Source organism: Artibeus jamaicensis, unplaced genomic scaffold (genome assembly GCF_021234435.1).
Source record: "Artibeus jamaicensis isolate MK-2021 breed Jamaican fruit bat unplaced genomic scaffold, CSHL_Jam_final contig_519, whole genome shotgun sequence".
NCBI classification, from domain to species: Eukaryota; Metazoa; Chordata; class Mammalia; order Chiroptera; family Phyllostomidae; genus Artibeus; species Artibeus jamaicensis.
Genome location: NW_026521871.1, coordinates 20,292,403 through 20,309,091, shown reverse-complemented (window position 1 = coordinate 20,309,091; position 16,689 = coordinate 20,292,403). Strand labels below are relative to the sequence as shown.

At 41.5% G+C, this 16,689-nt stretch overlaps 1 protein-coding gene across 3 annotated transcripts; it reads left to right on the top strand.

Moving 5' to 3' along the window:
* Positions 1 to 35: 35 nt before the first annotated feature.
* MBD4 (methyl-CpG binding domain 4, DNA glycosylase) lies at positions 36 to 10,163 on the top strand. 3 transcript variants are annotated; one of them, XM_037139336.2, is made up of 8 exons: positions 36 to 313; positions 2,341 to 2,565; positions 2,989 to 3,842; positions 6,349 to 6,423; positions 6,505 to 6,639; positions 7,548 to 7,697; positions 8,184 to 8,287; positions 9,216 to 10,163. In XM_037139336.2, exons 1-8 carry the CDS (start codon positions 225 to 227, stop codon positions 9,291 to 9,293), a joined length of 1,710 nt encoding a protein of 569 aa, XP_036995231.2. In that variant the 5' UTR covers positions 36 to 224; the 3' UTR covers positions 9,294 to 10,163. The 3 variants fall into 3 exon arrangements, with proteins under 3 accessions (XP_036995231.2, XP_036995232.2, XP_036995233.1); XM_037139337.2 differs by lacking the exon at positions 9,216 to 10,163 and adding an exon at positions 8,396 to 9,209; XM_037139338.2 differs by lacking the exons at positions 36 to 313; positions 2,989 to 3,842 and having other exon boundaries at positions 2,461 to 2,565.
* Positions 10,164 to 16,689: the final 6,526 nt, after the last annotated feature.

Genomic DNA, 16,689 nt, shown 5'->3' with positions numbered 1-16,689 from the left:
CAACAAAGGAGTTGATTGGCTGAGCTGTGGAAAGAGCTGTGGCAGAGTAGGTGGCCAGAAAAAGGCTGTGAAGTGTGAAATGCTTCTTCTTCCTTTAGCTTTTGGTTTCAGCCTAGCGCTCTGAGCCTACGACGTTTTCACGTCTTAATCTGCTTTACACCCAGAGCGTCGCACCGTTTCGGCCTATTGGTGCAGCCAGAACCCGCTTGAGGGGCAGAGCTGAAATGGAAAGTCCGAGCCTGGGGGACGGTGGAGCTGCCCCCTCCATCACCTCCAATGAGCATCTAGCGCCAGACCCGCCGTGTGACTTCTGGCAAGTCATTGTCCCTTTTAGGGCCTCAGTTTCACCACCTGTAAAATGGGAGCGAGGCGGTTGCGGTGGGTGGGCCTTTCTAACCTGTGGTCTACAGCGTTAAGTTCTTTTTTACCCAAAATGACAAAGGAGCTTGGAGGAGTAGGGAGGTGATACAAGGAGAGGCCTACTTGGGTTGGAGGATCCTAGGAAGAGCTTGGGGGAAATGTCAAATTAAGCAGCCAGCAGCGCCCCAAAAATGTGTCCTATGAGAAGTAACAGAGGAAGCTAAGATGAGTTACCCACTTTTCTGTGAAATGTAATCCTGAGAACTACCTTAAATGGAATTATCTCCTTTCCTCATATTACAGACCAAGTAACTTGGTCTTAGATACACAACTAGTAAATGACAGACCTGGGATTTGAACCCAGTACGTTGACTTGAAAGTTTGTACTCTTTTCACCAGGTTTCAGTTTCCTTATCTATAAAATTGTGAACTATATAATTTCTCAAGATCCACCAAGCTCTCCAAAATTATAAAACCCCAAACTATTCTTATTTTAGTCACTAGCTCTTGGTTAGTTTCCCTATTCGTAGAAAAGAAGTTGGGTTAGACATTTTTATACACCTAGTCAACTTTTAAAATGTGTGATTAGGATACACTCTACTGAAGTTTTTCAATAATAGTACAGGGGTAGAAGTATTAGACCAAGATTTAATAGACCTGGGTTCTGATATCAGCTCTGCAAGTAACTTAATCTTCCTATCAGTTTTATCAAGAAGAGGTTTTATCCACCCTACCTCACAAGGTTTCATGAGGATCAAGTATGAAAGATATTTGAAAATTTTGTGTCAGAAATTACCTTTTGGAGGGTTACAACATCTGATGAAAGTAATACTCTTCCCCAGAAAAATACATATATATTTTATTGGGTTGGCCAAAAGTGTTGGTTTTTTTCCATAAGATGGTTTTAGTTGTCTTCATTCAAAACAATTCTGTTAGATTGTATAGTGACAGCTGTCACAACAGTGTGCATGTTTAAAAAAGATATCAAAATTGGTGAATTTTTGTGTAGCCATTTTAATATTGAAGATGAAAGAAAATATGCAACATTTTTGACATATTATGCTTTATTATTTCAAGAAAGGTAAAAACACAACTGAAATGCAAAAATAGATTTGTGCGGTGTATGGAGAAGGTGCTGTGATTGATTGCATGTGTCAAAACTGGTTTTCGAAGTTGTGCTGGAGATTTTCTCAGCTGGACAATGTTCCACTGTCAAGTAGACGAGTTGAAGTTGACAGCGATCAAATTGAGACATTGAGAACAGTTGGTGTTATACCACACAGGAGATAGCTGACACAGTCAGAATATCCAAATCAGTAAAGTTATAGGTGAAAATTTTAAAAATGTGTCTTTTATAGACAAAAACATTCGGACTTTTTGGCCAACCCTATATATATAACTTTTTTTACTTATTTAGGGAAGAGGAGGGTGCCTCACTGATTCTTTTAAGTAGGTCTGTTGACCCCAGGTTAAAAGCTCAGCATTTGGTTCATTTTTTAAAATCCTCACCCAAGGATATATTTATTGATTTTAGAGAGAAGAAGGGAGAGAGACAAGAAACATCAGTGGGAAAGAGAAACATCAATGGATTGTCTCTCCTGTGCACCCCTAATTGAGGATCTAACCCACAATCTTTGGAATATGGGATGATGCTCCTACTAACTGGAACTGGTTCATATTTTTAAAGTTATTCCAGTGTCACCAGAAGTTTTTATTATAACCCTATTGAATGATTAATTTTTAAAAAGTTTTTAGCAAGTAGCTCGAGTTTTTCATTGTGTAGAGATTTCCAACCCTTTTTAGCCCTTGTTGAAAGCCAGGAAGATATTCCCATAGCATGAGATTGGTCCATACTGATTTTAATCTCTTCCATAATCCAAATAGTTCATGTGGTCTCTTCTGTGTCAAGGATTGAAATTGAATAAACAGAGGAAAATCAGTTTTAAATGAGCTAATAATCACTTGTACTGTTTTTTTCAGCAAGGAAAATGTTCTGGGATCAGAAAGAGTAGAAAATGAAAAACAAATGCTGATAAAAAGCAGCAGTAAGTGTAATGCTCTGCTACAAGAACCCACTGCTTCTGCTCAGTTTGGTGGTCCTGAAATGGCAGAATACCATAAGTCTATCCCGCGCGGATGGGAAAGAGTTGTGAAGCAGAGGTTATCTGGAAAAACAGCAGGAAGATATGATGTATATTTTATCAGGTGAGCATGCAAGGTGGTAAAGATAGTGCTGCCATGTAATTTTGTCTAAGCAAATAGTGGGAAGTATAGCAGATATCCTGACTGTTTTCTATTTTTACTATAAAACCATTATGGATTCTATTCAGTGTTGCTGGTTGATTTTATCAAGTGATTTATTAAGGGACATTACACATATTTTCTCCTGTGAATGATTAATGGTAAGGTTGTCACGTAAGTTATATTTGTAAACTATTTTATAGTATCATATTCCTCCTCATAGAGGAAACTGTTATAAAAATACCACTTTATCACTTTTTATTTTAAATGACAAATATCCATGGCAACATTTGGAAATTATTAATTAAAAACCTGAAACAAGGTCCAATTCTTTTTAAAAGTCACTTTATTTACTGTCAGTAAGTTTTCTTTAAAATTATTTTCTAGCCCACAAGGACTGAAGTTCAGATCCAAAAGTTCACTTGCTAATTATCTTCACAAAAATGAAGAGACTTCTCTTAAGCCAGAAGATTTTGATTTTACTGTACTTTCTAAAAGGGGCACCAGCTCAAGATACAAAGATTGCAGCATGGCAGCTCTGACGTCACAACTGCAAAACGGAAGTAGCATTTCAAAGTGGAACCTCAGGACAAGAAGCAGGTGCAAAAAAAATGTGTTTCCACTGCCAAGTGGTAGTTTGGAAATGCAAGGTAGCAAAGAACTACCTAACTTTACTTCTGTGCATTTGCCTTTGAAAGAAGGTGAGGGTGTTGATGATGTTGACTCCAGAAAAGTTAGAAAGTCCAAAGGGAAGATGACTACTCGGAAAGAAACTCAAACTAAGAAAACTAAAACAAGGTGCCAGAAGAGTCTTCCAGATTCTATTCAAAGTAATAGAGAAAGAGAATATGTGTATAAGGCAGATGCTGAAAGTGAACCTGCTGCACAAGAAAGTCAACTTGATAGAACTTCCTACATTTCTAATGCCAGAGCAAGCAATAAACTCCTCAATGTGACGAATGAAGAAAAGAAATTTAAGAAAGAAAAGTCACCGAGTTCAGGATCAAATTTGAGTTTTGAACAAGTAACTTCTGGCATCATAAACAAAATCACTTCAACCGAAGAAGCCGAACCCAACAAGAAGTGTGAGGATACCTTTTTAGAATCTGAGGAAATAACAAAAGTAGAAGTTGGGGAAAGGAAGGAACATTTGCATACGGACAATTTAAAATGTAGCTCTGAAATGGACAACAACTGCTCACAGACTGAGAAAGACTCTACTCCTGTGAAAACATGTCAAGGTATTCAGTGCATTAAAGTGCTATGAAACATGTAATGAGAAGTTTATGCTCCTGATGATGTATTTCATGCTTGTAACTAGTTAAGATATGGGAGTAGAACGAAGAAATAGCAGATACATTCTGCCAAGTGATCCTAGTACTTTGTCTCACCTACCTTCAAACCGCTTCCTATGGCAGAGGGAACCAGCTGGCTCCTGCCTTGACACTCCCAGCAAAGGAGCATCGTGCCATTAATGGCTGCCACCTTCTCTCCCTGGTGCAGCAGCTGGGACTCTCCTCAACAGTGCTTTCCCTTCTTCCTATCTTCTTTGCAGCCAATAATCTTACAACTTGAGGGAAAAGAAAAGGCTTCGCTTGGAAAAGGTTTAGGGAAGACCCTTTTATACATAAATTGGTTGAGAATAGTCAGTGTTTTCTCTTTGCACCACTGCTGTTACTTATTACTGATGGGTGACTTCCAGTTTAATTTTGCATATATCATAGTCATTTTTATCATCTATAATGCAATGTTTCTCTGCTGCTTTAGAGATCTAAATAATTCAAAACCGTACTCACATAGTTCATCTATTATTTGTAATATGCTCTTAATACAGAGTATAGAGCTGAGTACTTTTACCTTTATAATACCTCAATGAATAGGAGAGAAAAAGGAGACCTTTTGAGCAGCCTGGTATTATTCATTATGCCATTATGGTATAATGAATAACTCCTTTAAAAAAACAGTAGTAATTTTACTTAAATCTTATGAGGAGACAACGTGGACAAGTGGATGGAGCAAGGGATTAGACTTGATTCCTGCTTTCAGGCCCACTCATGATTTTATGTTTTTGCTGTACCCGGAATTTCTCCACCTTTAACAGAAGGTGGCCATATATACCTAGGACCTGCATAAGAATTCTTCAAGTCTGTTCTTTAAAAACTTTGAGCTTCTTAAAGCCTTCAGGTTTATGTAGATTTATTGCTAGTACAATGGGCAAATTACATTTTAAAAACATTCTGCTGCAATCACAATGAAAGTATCCTATACATAAAGTCTGTTTCTCAACATTAGGTGAAGAACCCTTAGGTTAATAGACAGTCAATGAAATAGTAAAGACTTTCCTATTGACTTAAGTAGAAATTGGCCAGTTGCTCAGTAATAAAGGCAGCTCGTTAGTAACTATTAATAGGAACCCACAGAAAAAAATTATAAAGTAGCTAGTAAGCACAGTTTCCTCTGTTCTAACTTTTTTAACTTTCTCCTAGGCTTTGCCTATTTAAACGATTGTAGAATGGCAAGATAGCCACTAAACTCATCTGGAGACCTGGAAACTATCGTTTTCAGACAGTTGCTCCATTTCTAGGTCTTGGTCTCTTCATCTGTAAAAGTGGAGGTAATACCCTTCACTAGTGCTGTTTATTTTATCAAGAGTATTGTAAAGTAAAATGAGAAGTGAAAAAGATGGCTTCGTGATATGTAAATACAAGGTATTATTAACTGACATTCAAATGTAAAGGGTACGGCTAAAGAGGGCATTAAATATGATGGTTTCTGAAACTTGGGAAGCCCGATAACACTGGTCAAATAGTCTCTGGTAAAGTAACTTAGCTTCCCGGTAGATAATTGTCTCAGGTGTTCTGAGGTCAAACTCTTAGGATTTTCTGAAGGTTCTGTTTTATCTATTCCTCCCTGCCCCCACTCCCTTCCCCCCTTTTTCAGCAAGGGTAAAAATGTTCACTGCAGAAATTTTGGCAAATAGAGAAAATTAAAGAAGAAAAGAACATCGGAAACAACCATTATACCATTTTGATTCATTTTATTCTAATCTCTGTAAATATATATATTTTTTTTCTTTTTAAAATTAAATTGGGGTCATATGTAGAATGCTGCTTTTTTTTCACCTGGAAGTGAGAAAGTCTTTATGATACAGTCTCAAAAATATTTTAATGACAGCACTGTACAAATGTGTCATAATTTTAAATATTCCATATTGTATCCAATTTTACAATACTGTGAACTCTGAATATGGGTCATAAAGAACTAGTGTGCAAAGAACATGTATAAAGGACCCATGGACATGGACAGCAGGATGGGAATTGATGGTGGGAGCGAGGGTGGGTGGGGCAGGGGAGAGCAAATGGGGAAAAATTGGGGTAACTATAATAGAACAACAATAAAATTTTAAAAATAAAAAAGAAAGAAAGAACCACTATAACAGAGTGGTTAAAGGTCTGAACTCAGGAACCAGACTGCCCGGATTTGAACTTCAGCTGTAATGCTTTAGCCTTGGCCAGGTTGCTCAACTTCTCTGTGCTTCAATTTCCCTATCTGTGGAGATAAAATAGTGCCTTAGCTCATAGGTCATTAGTAGGATTAAATTGGTTAATTTTAGGGAAGTACCTGGCACATTTTTAAAGCTTTATAATAGTAGTTTATTATTATTACTATCATTATTATTTGCATCCCTGAATATTCCTTTAGGCTAAACCATAGATTCTATAAACAGTGTTTACTCTTCCTTTTTAGAAGACACCATCCCACGGACACAAGTAGAGAAAAGGAAAACAAGCCTGTATTTTTCCAGCAAGTATAACAAAGAAGGTATCCCTTTCCCAATCAGAAAATCAGATTTTAAACCTATTTTAGATAGATGGGCAACTCTGATTCATTGTTTTTGTTCAGTTCTCAGCCCCCCACGACGCAAAGCCTTTAAGAAGTGGACACCTCCTCGGTCACCTTTTAATCTCGTCCAAGAAACGCTTTTTCACGATCCATGGAAGCTCCTCATAGCAACTATATTTCTCAATCGGACCTCAGGTTTGTGGATGGTTTTAACCAGTCTCTTAGAGACAGTGCGATGACAGAGAGCACTGAATTGATTGGGAAGCCAGTGTTCAAGTTTGATTTTGAGTCTGTGTGACCTCAGGTAAAGGTCTTCCTCTTCCAGCACTTAAACTTTTCACCCAGGAGTAAGTTAGACTAGCCTTTGTAGCACTAAAGAGCAGATTTTCATTTGTGTTCTACTTCCAAATTGGTTTTGGTTATCAGTAAAAATCAGTTGCATAACATCCCTTAGTTGTGCATAAGAGCATTTCTTTTTTACCAACTACTTTCTTTAATATCATTGTCACCTGCTTTCATCCAAGTTATCTGATAATACAATTATTTTAAAGCAATACAGGGGTGGGCAAACATAGCTTACAGTTGCAACACAAATAAGACAAAAAATAATTAATACAAGAATAAACTGTTTTGCATACTCATAACTGTAAACCTACATTTGCCCATCCCTATTTTATGTAGGGCCAGGTTTCAGCATAATCCTGGACTATTAACCTAATAGGTTACTGATGTTGGTTTTTCACTCTGAAACTGGTTGTTGGTTTAGGTAATTCTCATTAGTGGTTTAAAAAGAAAGAAAAAAAAAAGGCCTGGCTGGTGTGGCTCAGTGGATTGAGTACTGGCCTGCAAACCAGAGGGTCGCCATTTCGCTTTCCACTCAAGGCACATACCTGGGTTGTGGGCCATGTCCCCACTTGGGGATGCACGAGAGGCAACCACACATTGACGTTTCCCTCCCTTCCCCTCTCTAAAAATAAATAAATAAAATATTTTAAAAGAAAAAAAAAAGTACTATATGAGATTTGTAGTTGAAGAAGGAAGTACCTGAACTTAAATTAGCCCATGTGGAGGCTTGTGATCACATAGTTATCTCTGTATCCCAGGTAAAATGGCAATCCCTGTGCTTTGGGAGTTTCTGGAGAAGTATCCTTCAGCTGAGGTAGCAAGAACCGCAGACTGGAGAGATGTGTCAGAACTTCTTAAACCTCTTGGTCTCTATGAACTTCGAGCAAAAACCATTGTCAAGTTCTCAGGTATTTTCCCATATACCCAAAGGGAAAACAAACTGTGTCTATTTAAGAAAGCCACACCTTAAACTTTTATGTCCATGGATGCTACATTAATAGAAGTCATTCAGCTCAAGCACCAAAGGCATTTAAAAGCAGTCCACTTGCCCTAAACCACAGTCTCCCATCCACCCAGGCAATAAACCTTTGCCCAGCACTGGGTCCAGCCATGTGGGTAAAATTAGAGGAAGAATTCAGTGAAGTAGAAAGCCCTCAGGACAATACCTCTTTGAGTTAGCACAGAATGATAATGGTCAGTAAGTGGCAGGTGAGATGTTCAGACAGACCAGTGCTTCAGGCTCTCAGAAGAAAGAGCAGTCACAACTGGGGTTGTTAAGAGAGATTCTTTCCTGTCCCTTTCTGCTGTTTTCCCATCCAGCCCCCCATCACCACACATTTGGGGGCAGCATCTTCCTAGAGGATGGCCTAATATGTGAGCTGTAATATTTTCAGATGAGTATCTGACAAAGCAGTGGAGGTATCCAATTGAGCTCCATGGGATTGGCAAATACGGCAACGACTCCTACCGGATTTTTTGCGTCAATGAGTGGAAGCAGGTGAGGTCCACTTGCAGCCAGATCATCTCCAGCACGTATTATCTCTGAGACAAAAATAAGTCCACTGTTATGGCTGAAACTATTTCTTTGACACATTTGCCGTTACAGTCACAAACACTTTTGTTCCAAACTTGAGGGGCAATAAGTGGCATGCAGTTAACTGGCGACAAGAAGAGGATCCATGGACACAAGTCCATACGTAAAGACTCCTTGGTGTGGCCCCTGACTGACGTGCAAGTTTGTCACTTGGCCCTGTTCCTTTCATTCCATTCATGTTATAACTCTAAGCCTGATGCGGTTTTCCTTCTGTCATAATCATACTCGTCTTCCAGAGTACACCACAGGAAAGCAGCAATGTTTGGGCTTGGAATACCACTAGGATTTCTTCTAGTAGTCTCAGACTATTTTTGTGGTAACTGGGTCTGGGTCATACTTTAGCTGCCCATTCTATTGAGTTTGCCTAGTACGCAGGCATCTGGGTGATGTCCTGGCTGGTAGGCACTGCCAGATAGCCTGCTACACTGTGCTCTTCACCTGTGACCACCCTAAGCATTTAGCTAGTAGGGGTCTGGCCCAGCCCATTTCTGCTTCACCATTTGTTGTGACCTGAGCAATCCATTTAACTCTCAGGGTCTAACACCTCCAACTAGAAAGAGACATGTTGATGCTTGTTCATGTTATCATTACTCCATGCCCCAAATTCTGGTGAAGACGAGTAGTAAATTGAAAAACACTTTATAAAAGTGTAAAGAATTACTTCAATGTAAGGTATAATTTTGAACATTTGTGAATCCCATTAGGTTAAAGGTTATAATTTCCATGTACATTTTCATGATGTGTGTTCTCCTACTATATCTTTAAAAAGCAAATTTTAAAAATGTATTTCTGACTAACTTACATAAGGCCTTTGTCTCCTGATTTCTTCCAGGTGCACCCTGAAGACCATAAGTTAAATAAATATCATGACTGGCTTTGGGAAAATCATGAAAAGTTGAGTCTATCTTAAAATTCTGTGAAGTTTTCAAACTGGTTTTGTATACATCTCTTTGATTCTTCAGAGCTTCATTCAGCAGCCACCTTCCCAGGTGTACAGATTTTAATCAGCCCAACTAGAAACTAGTTATGTTTTTGTAACATGTGTGCCACTGGTAGAGCTTTGCTTCAGAACGTGCTATAACACATTTTGAGGTTTTTTAAAAAATAAATTGTGATTTGACAGCAATCCTAAAAATGTATATGACTTTTCCAATAATGAAATATGATTTGAAAGTGAAAAAAATTTTTCTAAGCTATCAGTGATACAAAGCAAATTTCTGTCAACCTTGCTTGAGGAAAGATTAGACTTTCTGTACTCTTCCTGTAAAAATGATGTTATACGATTGTTATATGAAGAAGTAATCAAAGAGTCTGCAGCCAAACATATAAAAAGATAGCACAGTAGGTATTGGGCAGTTAATTTTTTAAATATGTTTATTTAAAGCTAACACATCAAAGAAAAAATAAGATTCTTTCATCATCATGTGTGGACTTCCAGGAATTGGAGATTTGACCCTAGCCTCCATTTGATAACCTAATGCGAGTATCTGCTCCGTATCAGAGTGCCAGCTTCTAGCTCATGCATGTTACCTCAATCCCTTTGTGAAAACTCGAGCATTTAAAGGACAGGACCTTTAAAGTTTTATGTCATTTTTAACACACATTTTATAACGTTATAGCTCAAATATTGAATCAGTTGCCTTAGAAAGAACTCGTCAAACCAAAATAATCCTGTTAGCAAGTCTCAATGACCAGTTACCATTTTAAGGTGTAATTTGTAAATTAAATGGATCGAATACATGAAAAATAAAGAAGTTGTTAAGGAAACTACATTTGTTGTGAGGTGGTGTGTTAATAGAATCAGAATGCAGTGTGCCGCAGGGCCAGTTGGTTGCTTCCATTTTAGTGAGCAAGTTTGTTTTTAGAGAGGAATGGATTTTGACCAGAGAACAGGATAAAACACCCCCCAAGGCAGTCATCCACTTCATAGTTTTTCCCACATTTTTATTTAATAAGCATCAAAGTAACATTCACTAAGTGCAAAGCTTTGTGCTGGGGAGGGATACAAAGATGAAAAGGCTCTGTAGAGACCCTCTCAATGACATACACAATAGTTAAGGTGTGGAGAAAAGACGCCCCAAATACTGCAGCTAAGAGAGTAGAAAGGTACCTGAAACCATGGGCTACAGCTGGGGTTGGAAGGTAGGGCAAGCTCACCAAGCTTAGGGCGTTGGTGCGGCTGGGTGGCAGTCCATGGATTTGGCAGTCTCCATTAGTAGTGCCACAACCAGACCTTTGCTGCAAATGAGATTGCCTGCCCCCTGTACCTGTTCCCTAATCTGTTTAGAATGGGATAGTGGTACCTATGGTTATGAAGTCAACACGTGGAAGTGCTTCAGTGGAGCCTTGCAAGAGTGTAACACTAATGTGGCCCTCAGGGAAGATCTGAGTGACTCCCTCAGGTTGTGGAGGGAGTCACAAAAGTAATGCATTTCAGTAAAGGTGATACCTTACACAGTGTAAAGCGCTGAAGTGTTTTTAGACAAACTTTCTGTTAGACAAAATTCACAACATAAAATTCATCATATGACCATTGTTAAAGTATACAATTAAGTGGGTTTTAATACATTCACAATGTTGTGCAACGGTCATCATTAAATTCCAGAAAGTTTCCATCACCCCAGAAAGAAACCTTCTACCTGTTAACAGTCAAACCCACTGCCCGCCCCCCACACCACCCCTCCCCCACCCTTGCCCCAGCCTCTGGTAACCAGTAATCTGCTTTCTGTGTCTATAGATTTGCCTATGCTGGGCATTTCTTATAAATCGAATCATATATGTGGTCATATAGTGTATGGCTTCTTAAAACAATGTCTTCAAGGCTTGTCTACTTTGCAACATGTATCCATACAGTGGAACCTCAGTTCTCAAACTTAATTTGTTCCAGAAAACTGTTCGAGATGTGACTTGTTTAAAAAAGGGATCTCCTTTGTTTGTCACCTGAGAGATTCATGACTGATCACACAGGCATCAGCATGTTGTCGGGTAGAGAATCAAGACCCGAAGTTTTGTTAGGCAACCGCAATGTTTTTTCCATGAACAACTTGTTCAAGAAACAATTGTTCGAGAACCGAGGTTTGACCATACTTCATTCCTTTGAGTAAACAATATTCCATTCTATGGCTAGATTACATTTAGTTTACCCCTTCATTAGTTGATGGGCATTCAAATGAACATTATTAATACTGCAGTTCACAGATTCTGTGATTACAAACCCTGGCAGGCTGTTTTGCACTGGCAAAGCATGCCAAAACATGCTGTCTTTATTTGGCCACGACCTGCTTGGGTTCCTACGAGAGGGCCTATTCTTTGAATGAGAACAGTGACCTGGAAAAATAGAGACCTGCTGAAGATCCCATGGTTGACTAGAAAACCAAGGATTTATTAGTAATCCAGATTCAGGGGCCAAACTAAGAAGTCTTGCCCTTCACCTGGAACTCTGCACTTGTACTGTTTCCTACTGCCCCTCCCTGGACGGGGTGAGAAGTGTCTAATCCACAGGACCTCAGTCCTGGGTGTGTCGGCTCTCGCTGTTCTCCTAGCACTGGCAGTGGTGGCGCTCAGCCAATCAGCGCCGGGCGTTTGTAGTCCTGACAACAGACTGTTTCCGCGTTCTGCAAGTCTCAAGTCTTTCCCAAAACTTAAGATTACTGTTTTTCAGCTACCTCGACACCCGCGCGAGAGTAAGCGTGTGCGTGTGTGCGCACACGTGTACACACACACACACACACACACACACACACACACGCCTTTCTCTCTTCAGTGCCTTGAACATGGCCTATTCCTACAAGTTCGAGGCTCTTCTGTCAAACTCCTAGGTAAGCTCTCAGGAAGCAGCACTGCCTCCAGGAAGTCCTCAGCCCCAAGCTGACGCAGGCAGGCGAGTGGAGTAGAGGGCAAGGACGGGAGACGCATATCTCATTGTGCCGTCCCCCCTCTGGTTGCCAGGGAGTCGGGGGCCTATCGTGCACATTTCCACACCTAGGCTGGAGGAGTGGGCCACTTCGCCTTGGCTTGGAAACCAGACACCCAACCCCGCGTGTCTGAGCTCACCCCATTTCTCCAGACATCAATGCATTTGGTACAGCAGAAGAGGCATGAAACCATCAGTTTTCAAACTTTTGGCGGTAGCCTGCAGTGGGATAAATTACTGGCAAAATACTACAACATCAGAGGTGAAAGACAGACAGATAAACATAATTACAGAATAAGGAGTGAATGCTTGGTCCAGGGGTGACATCCAGGAGTAAGAGGTCTGGTAAATATAGAGGATGGGCAGGAACAGCTGCAAGGTCCTGGAAGAGATCTTTACATTGGAGCTTGACAAGGAGTTCTCCAAACCAAAAAAAAAAAGGAAGAAAAGGCATGGCAGGCCAGAGGAGCAGAGTGCACAGAGGCTTGGGGACATGGTGTCTTCAGGAAACCACTGGTGGTTTGAGTGCTGCTGGAGATGAGAGACAAGAGAAGTCAGAAGCGATAAGATCACGAAAGATCTTGTGAACCAGGAGATGGAGATGCCACTGGGGATGATGGGATTAGATTGGGAGCATTAGCAAATGCAGAACCTGAATTGGTAGACTCAGAATATTGGGAGTGGGAGGTACCTGGAAGGTGAGGAATAGGGGCCAGACTAGAGGGGACTACAGAGACATAGGGGCTGATTGGATGGGGAACATAGACAGAGCAATCAAAGATGATGCTCAAGTTGGTAGTTATAGTGACCTGGTAGATGGGAGGTACGGTTCACAGAGATAGGGAACCAACCAGGAGGACCAGATTAGGTGGGGACAGGGACCTGGAGACCAGTTTAGTCTTGGTTGAGTTTGAAATCCTTGTAAGCCATTGAAGTGAAGATGCTTTAGGAACAGCTGTATGTAGAAAGTTGGAGATACTCCAAGTCATAAATAATGGTATCTTGTCCTCAGTACATAGAGAGCTACAGAAACATAAGAGGGAAGGCAAGCCCTGACAGATGTGGCTGTTTGTTGGGTGTTGTCAAGCAAAGTGAAAGTTTGTGGGTTTGATTCCCAATCAGGGCACATGCCTGGACTGTGGGCCAGGTCCCTGGTTGGGGGCATGCAAGAGGCAAGCGATTGATGTTTCTCTCACACATCAATGTTTCTCTCCCTCTCTTCCTCCCTTCCTCCCCCTCTCTCTAAAAACAAATAGGTAAAAATCTTAAAAAAAAAAAGAGTGAGGGTGATTGTTTAGAAAAAGAGAGAGAGGGTGAACCTGGGTGTAAGCTTAAAGGGCCCCAACTTTTAAGGGGTGAGTAGGAAAAGAGGGGCCCAAGAACAAGTGGCCAGAGAAATGAAACTTAGGGAGAGATCTGAATCAGAGTCAAGGCAAAAAGAGGGATTGTAAAAAGCTGAATTGTTTTTAGCCCTGAAGGGCTGTCCCAGAAAACGAGGGATTAGATGTGTTTTTTGAGGCATCAGTGGGGAGGACTGGGACCAAAAAGTAGAAATTCCAGGGGAATGACTTCTGGTTTGATATTAGGAAGTCTTTTCTAGCAGTCAGAATTACGTGTCCCCATGTTAAGTAGGGAACTCCCTGTCATCAGAGGTATACAGAGGCAAAGTCTGCCAGAGGCATTATAGAAAGAGTTCTCTGACCTGGGCAATGGGATTAGTTAGCCTCTGAGAACTTTCTTCACCAATCCCTTGGGAACATTTTTTTTATTTTTCAGAGGGAGAGGGAGGGAGAAAGAGGAGGAGAGAAACATCAATGTGTGAGAGAAACATCCATCAGTTGCCTCTCACATGCCCCCAACCAAGGACCTGGCCCATAATCCAGGCATGTGCCCTGACCAGGAACTGAACCAGTGACCCTTCAGTTCACAGTTCAGCAGTCCATCCACTGAGCTATACCAGGCAGGACCCTTGGGAACATTTTCTTGCAGCCTCTACACACAACTACATAATGACTTCTTTTATTATAAGAGCCCACTTCACTTTCCTGTCAGTGGACCCAGGACCCCAGAGATCACTGGAATGCAAGCTCGATAGTGTGGTAGGCACACTGCCTTCCAGTGCTCGGTCAGGGTGACTCTGGGTGGGGATGTCACTTGGGCTGAGAACTATATGATGAGGACTCAGCCAGGGAGGAAACCTGGGGAAGGCCATGCTCTTCAGAGGGCACAGCAAATGCCCAAACTGAGAGCCAAGACAGAGCTAGGAGAGCTGGACAAAGAGAAAGGAAGCCAGTGCAGCTGAATCAAGTGATCGAGAGGGAGAGGAGTGAGAGGAGGGGAGAGGGAAAGGGCAGCAGGGCCCCAGCAAGGGTGGTGTTGCAGGCCACTGTTCGGAGTTGGGTGTTTATTCTGAGAGCACTGGAAAGCATTTCAGGGAAGCCATTGGAGGGTTTCAGGTAGGGGATAACTCTTCTGTGGTAGATCACGGATTTGGGGGGCTAGAAAGGGTACAAGTAGAAGTAGCGATACCAGTGAGGAGCATATTTTAAATGTGTCCTTATGGTCTACAAGGTAAAATTTAAACTCTTTAACCTGGCATTTGAGATGATGCCAACTTCATTTCCCACTAACCTCCTCCTTCACACACAATGTGCTTCCAACTCGTGAAACTGTTGAGTGACCCTGAAACCCCCAAATCCCACTGTCCCCTGTCTTGCCCATGGTCCCTCCACCCCTCGAAACCCCACTCATTCTTGAAAGCACATGTCATGCCCCCTCCTCCATGATGACCTCCTGGGTCCCTCCATCAGTGTTTCTCTCCCCACCAAAAGCACTTTGTTATTCCTTCTGTTACCCCCACCCTGTTCTGTGCCAGTGTACTGAGGTTGAGTGCCCAGGCTTGTTTGGATCTGCACCAGGCCAAGCCCTGGGCGATTCTGAGTAAAAGCTGGTACAATGAATGACTAAATTCTCAGTCATACCCAGCATCTTGTCCTCAAAGAAATGACAATTATGTTGTTGAGAAGCACTCACTTTTGTCCGCACTGATATATACTCATTATTTTATGTCTACAAAAGGAACACATGGGCATTAAGAGACTTAACAAATGTCCTGCGTGTTCATTTGTGTCAGGCTGGGCACTGGGGGCACATGGAAACTAAGACACAGTCCTTGCCATAGGGAAACTCACAGGCTGTTGGGAAGGAAAGCCTCAGAAAACATCTTTACTGAGAAAAACATGGTCAGTGCTATTCTGGGGCTAAGCATGGGGGCTGTGGGGATGGATCCAGAGGGGCCACAAGGGAGGCTGGGAAGGCTTCAGGGAATGATGATGGCTGAGCTTTGTCTGGAAGGATCGGTATAAAATAATCGAGAGAAGCAGGGAAGGGAGAAGAGCATTCCTGAAGGAAGAAACAGCATAGGTTGGGGTTTTTTTGGTGGGGTGGGGGGCACGGGCACTGAGGAACCAGAGTCAGATACAGTTTGGGTATAAAGTGAGGCAGAAGTAATAAGAGAAGGAGAAACCAGAGGCTGGGTCGGACAGGTGAAATCAGATTAGAAAGACTGAACTTTATTCTGGAAGCTAGTCTGCAGTGATGGAAGGGTTTTAGGCAGAGGAATTTTGGGTTTAGAGGAAAAATGGTGGTGACAATGCTTTTAATAATAATATTATGTCTCTCTTGAGTTTTAGAGCACTCTCATATCTGGTACGAATTTGTTCTTCATAACAGCATCGGGAGAGATCTAGAGCCGAGTTCGTATCGTTTTAGGCATGACAGAACTGGAACTCAGCAGGAATAGGGGAAAGCCTGGGAAAATGGCAAAGAGCGGAACTCGGGCCAGGCGAACCAGAGTTCATGTCCCGGCTGTGCTACTCAGCAACCGTGTGATCTTGGGCCCCTCTGGGCCATAGCGTCCTTGTCTGTAAAATGAGTATAGTCATAGAACCAACCTGTTAGGTCTGTCCATTTGTCATTCACTCATTCACCAGATTTTATTGATCTCCGACTTCGCACTGTGGAGATGCTGGGGCTCCAGAAGATCACAATCTATTGAAATGAACATCAACCAAATAGTCAAACCAAGGGTTTCAAACACAAATGGCTGCCCAAAGCAGGCACATTAATGAAAGAATTGAGCTGCATGTGAGACAACAGGGAATGGTGGGAACCATGGCAAGCTAGAGAGGGCACACCCAGCCTAAAATAACTCAAACTGGAAAATTTTAAACAATGTCAAATAAAACAGGATCCCAAGTCTCATTAAGCATGAGGGTTACCAATTTGCAGCCCTTCATTTACATACTTGTGGTAAGTGGTCTTAAGGAAAAGTACGGGTTGTGTAATATAGAGATAACATAGGAGCCCGGGAGCTGGAGAGGTACCATTCGGT

What these genes read in the sequence shown, in the direction of transcription:
- MBD4 (XM_037139336.2), top strand. Translation starts at nt 225, where the DNA reads ATGGAAAGTCCGAGCCTGGGGGACGGTGGAGCTGCCCCCTCCATCACC. An exon ending in ATTTCTCAATCGGACCTCAG is followed by an intron (nt 6,640 to 7,547) that starts GTTTGTGGATGG and finishes TCTGTATCCCAG; the next exon opens with GTAAAATGGCAATCCCTGTG. An exon ending in AACCATTGTCAAGTTCTCAG is followed by an intron (nt 7,698 to 8,183) that starts GTATTTTCCCAT and finishes TAATATTTTCAG; the next exon opens with ATGAGTATCTGACAAAGCAG.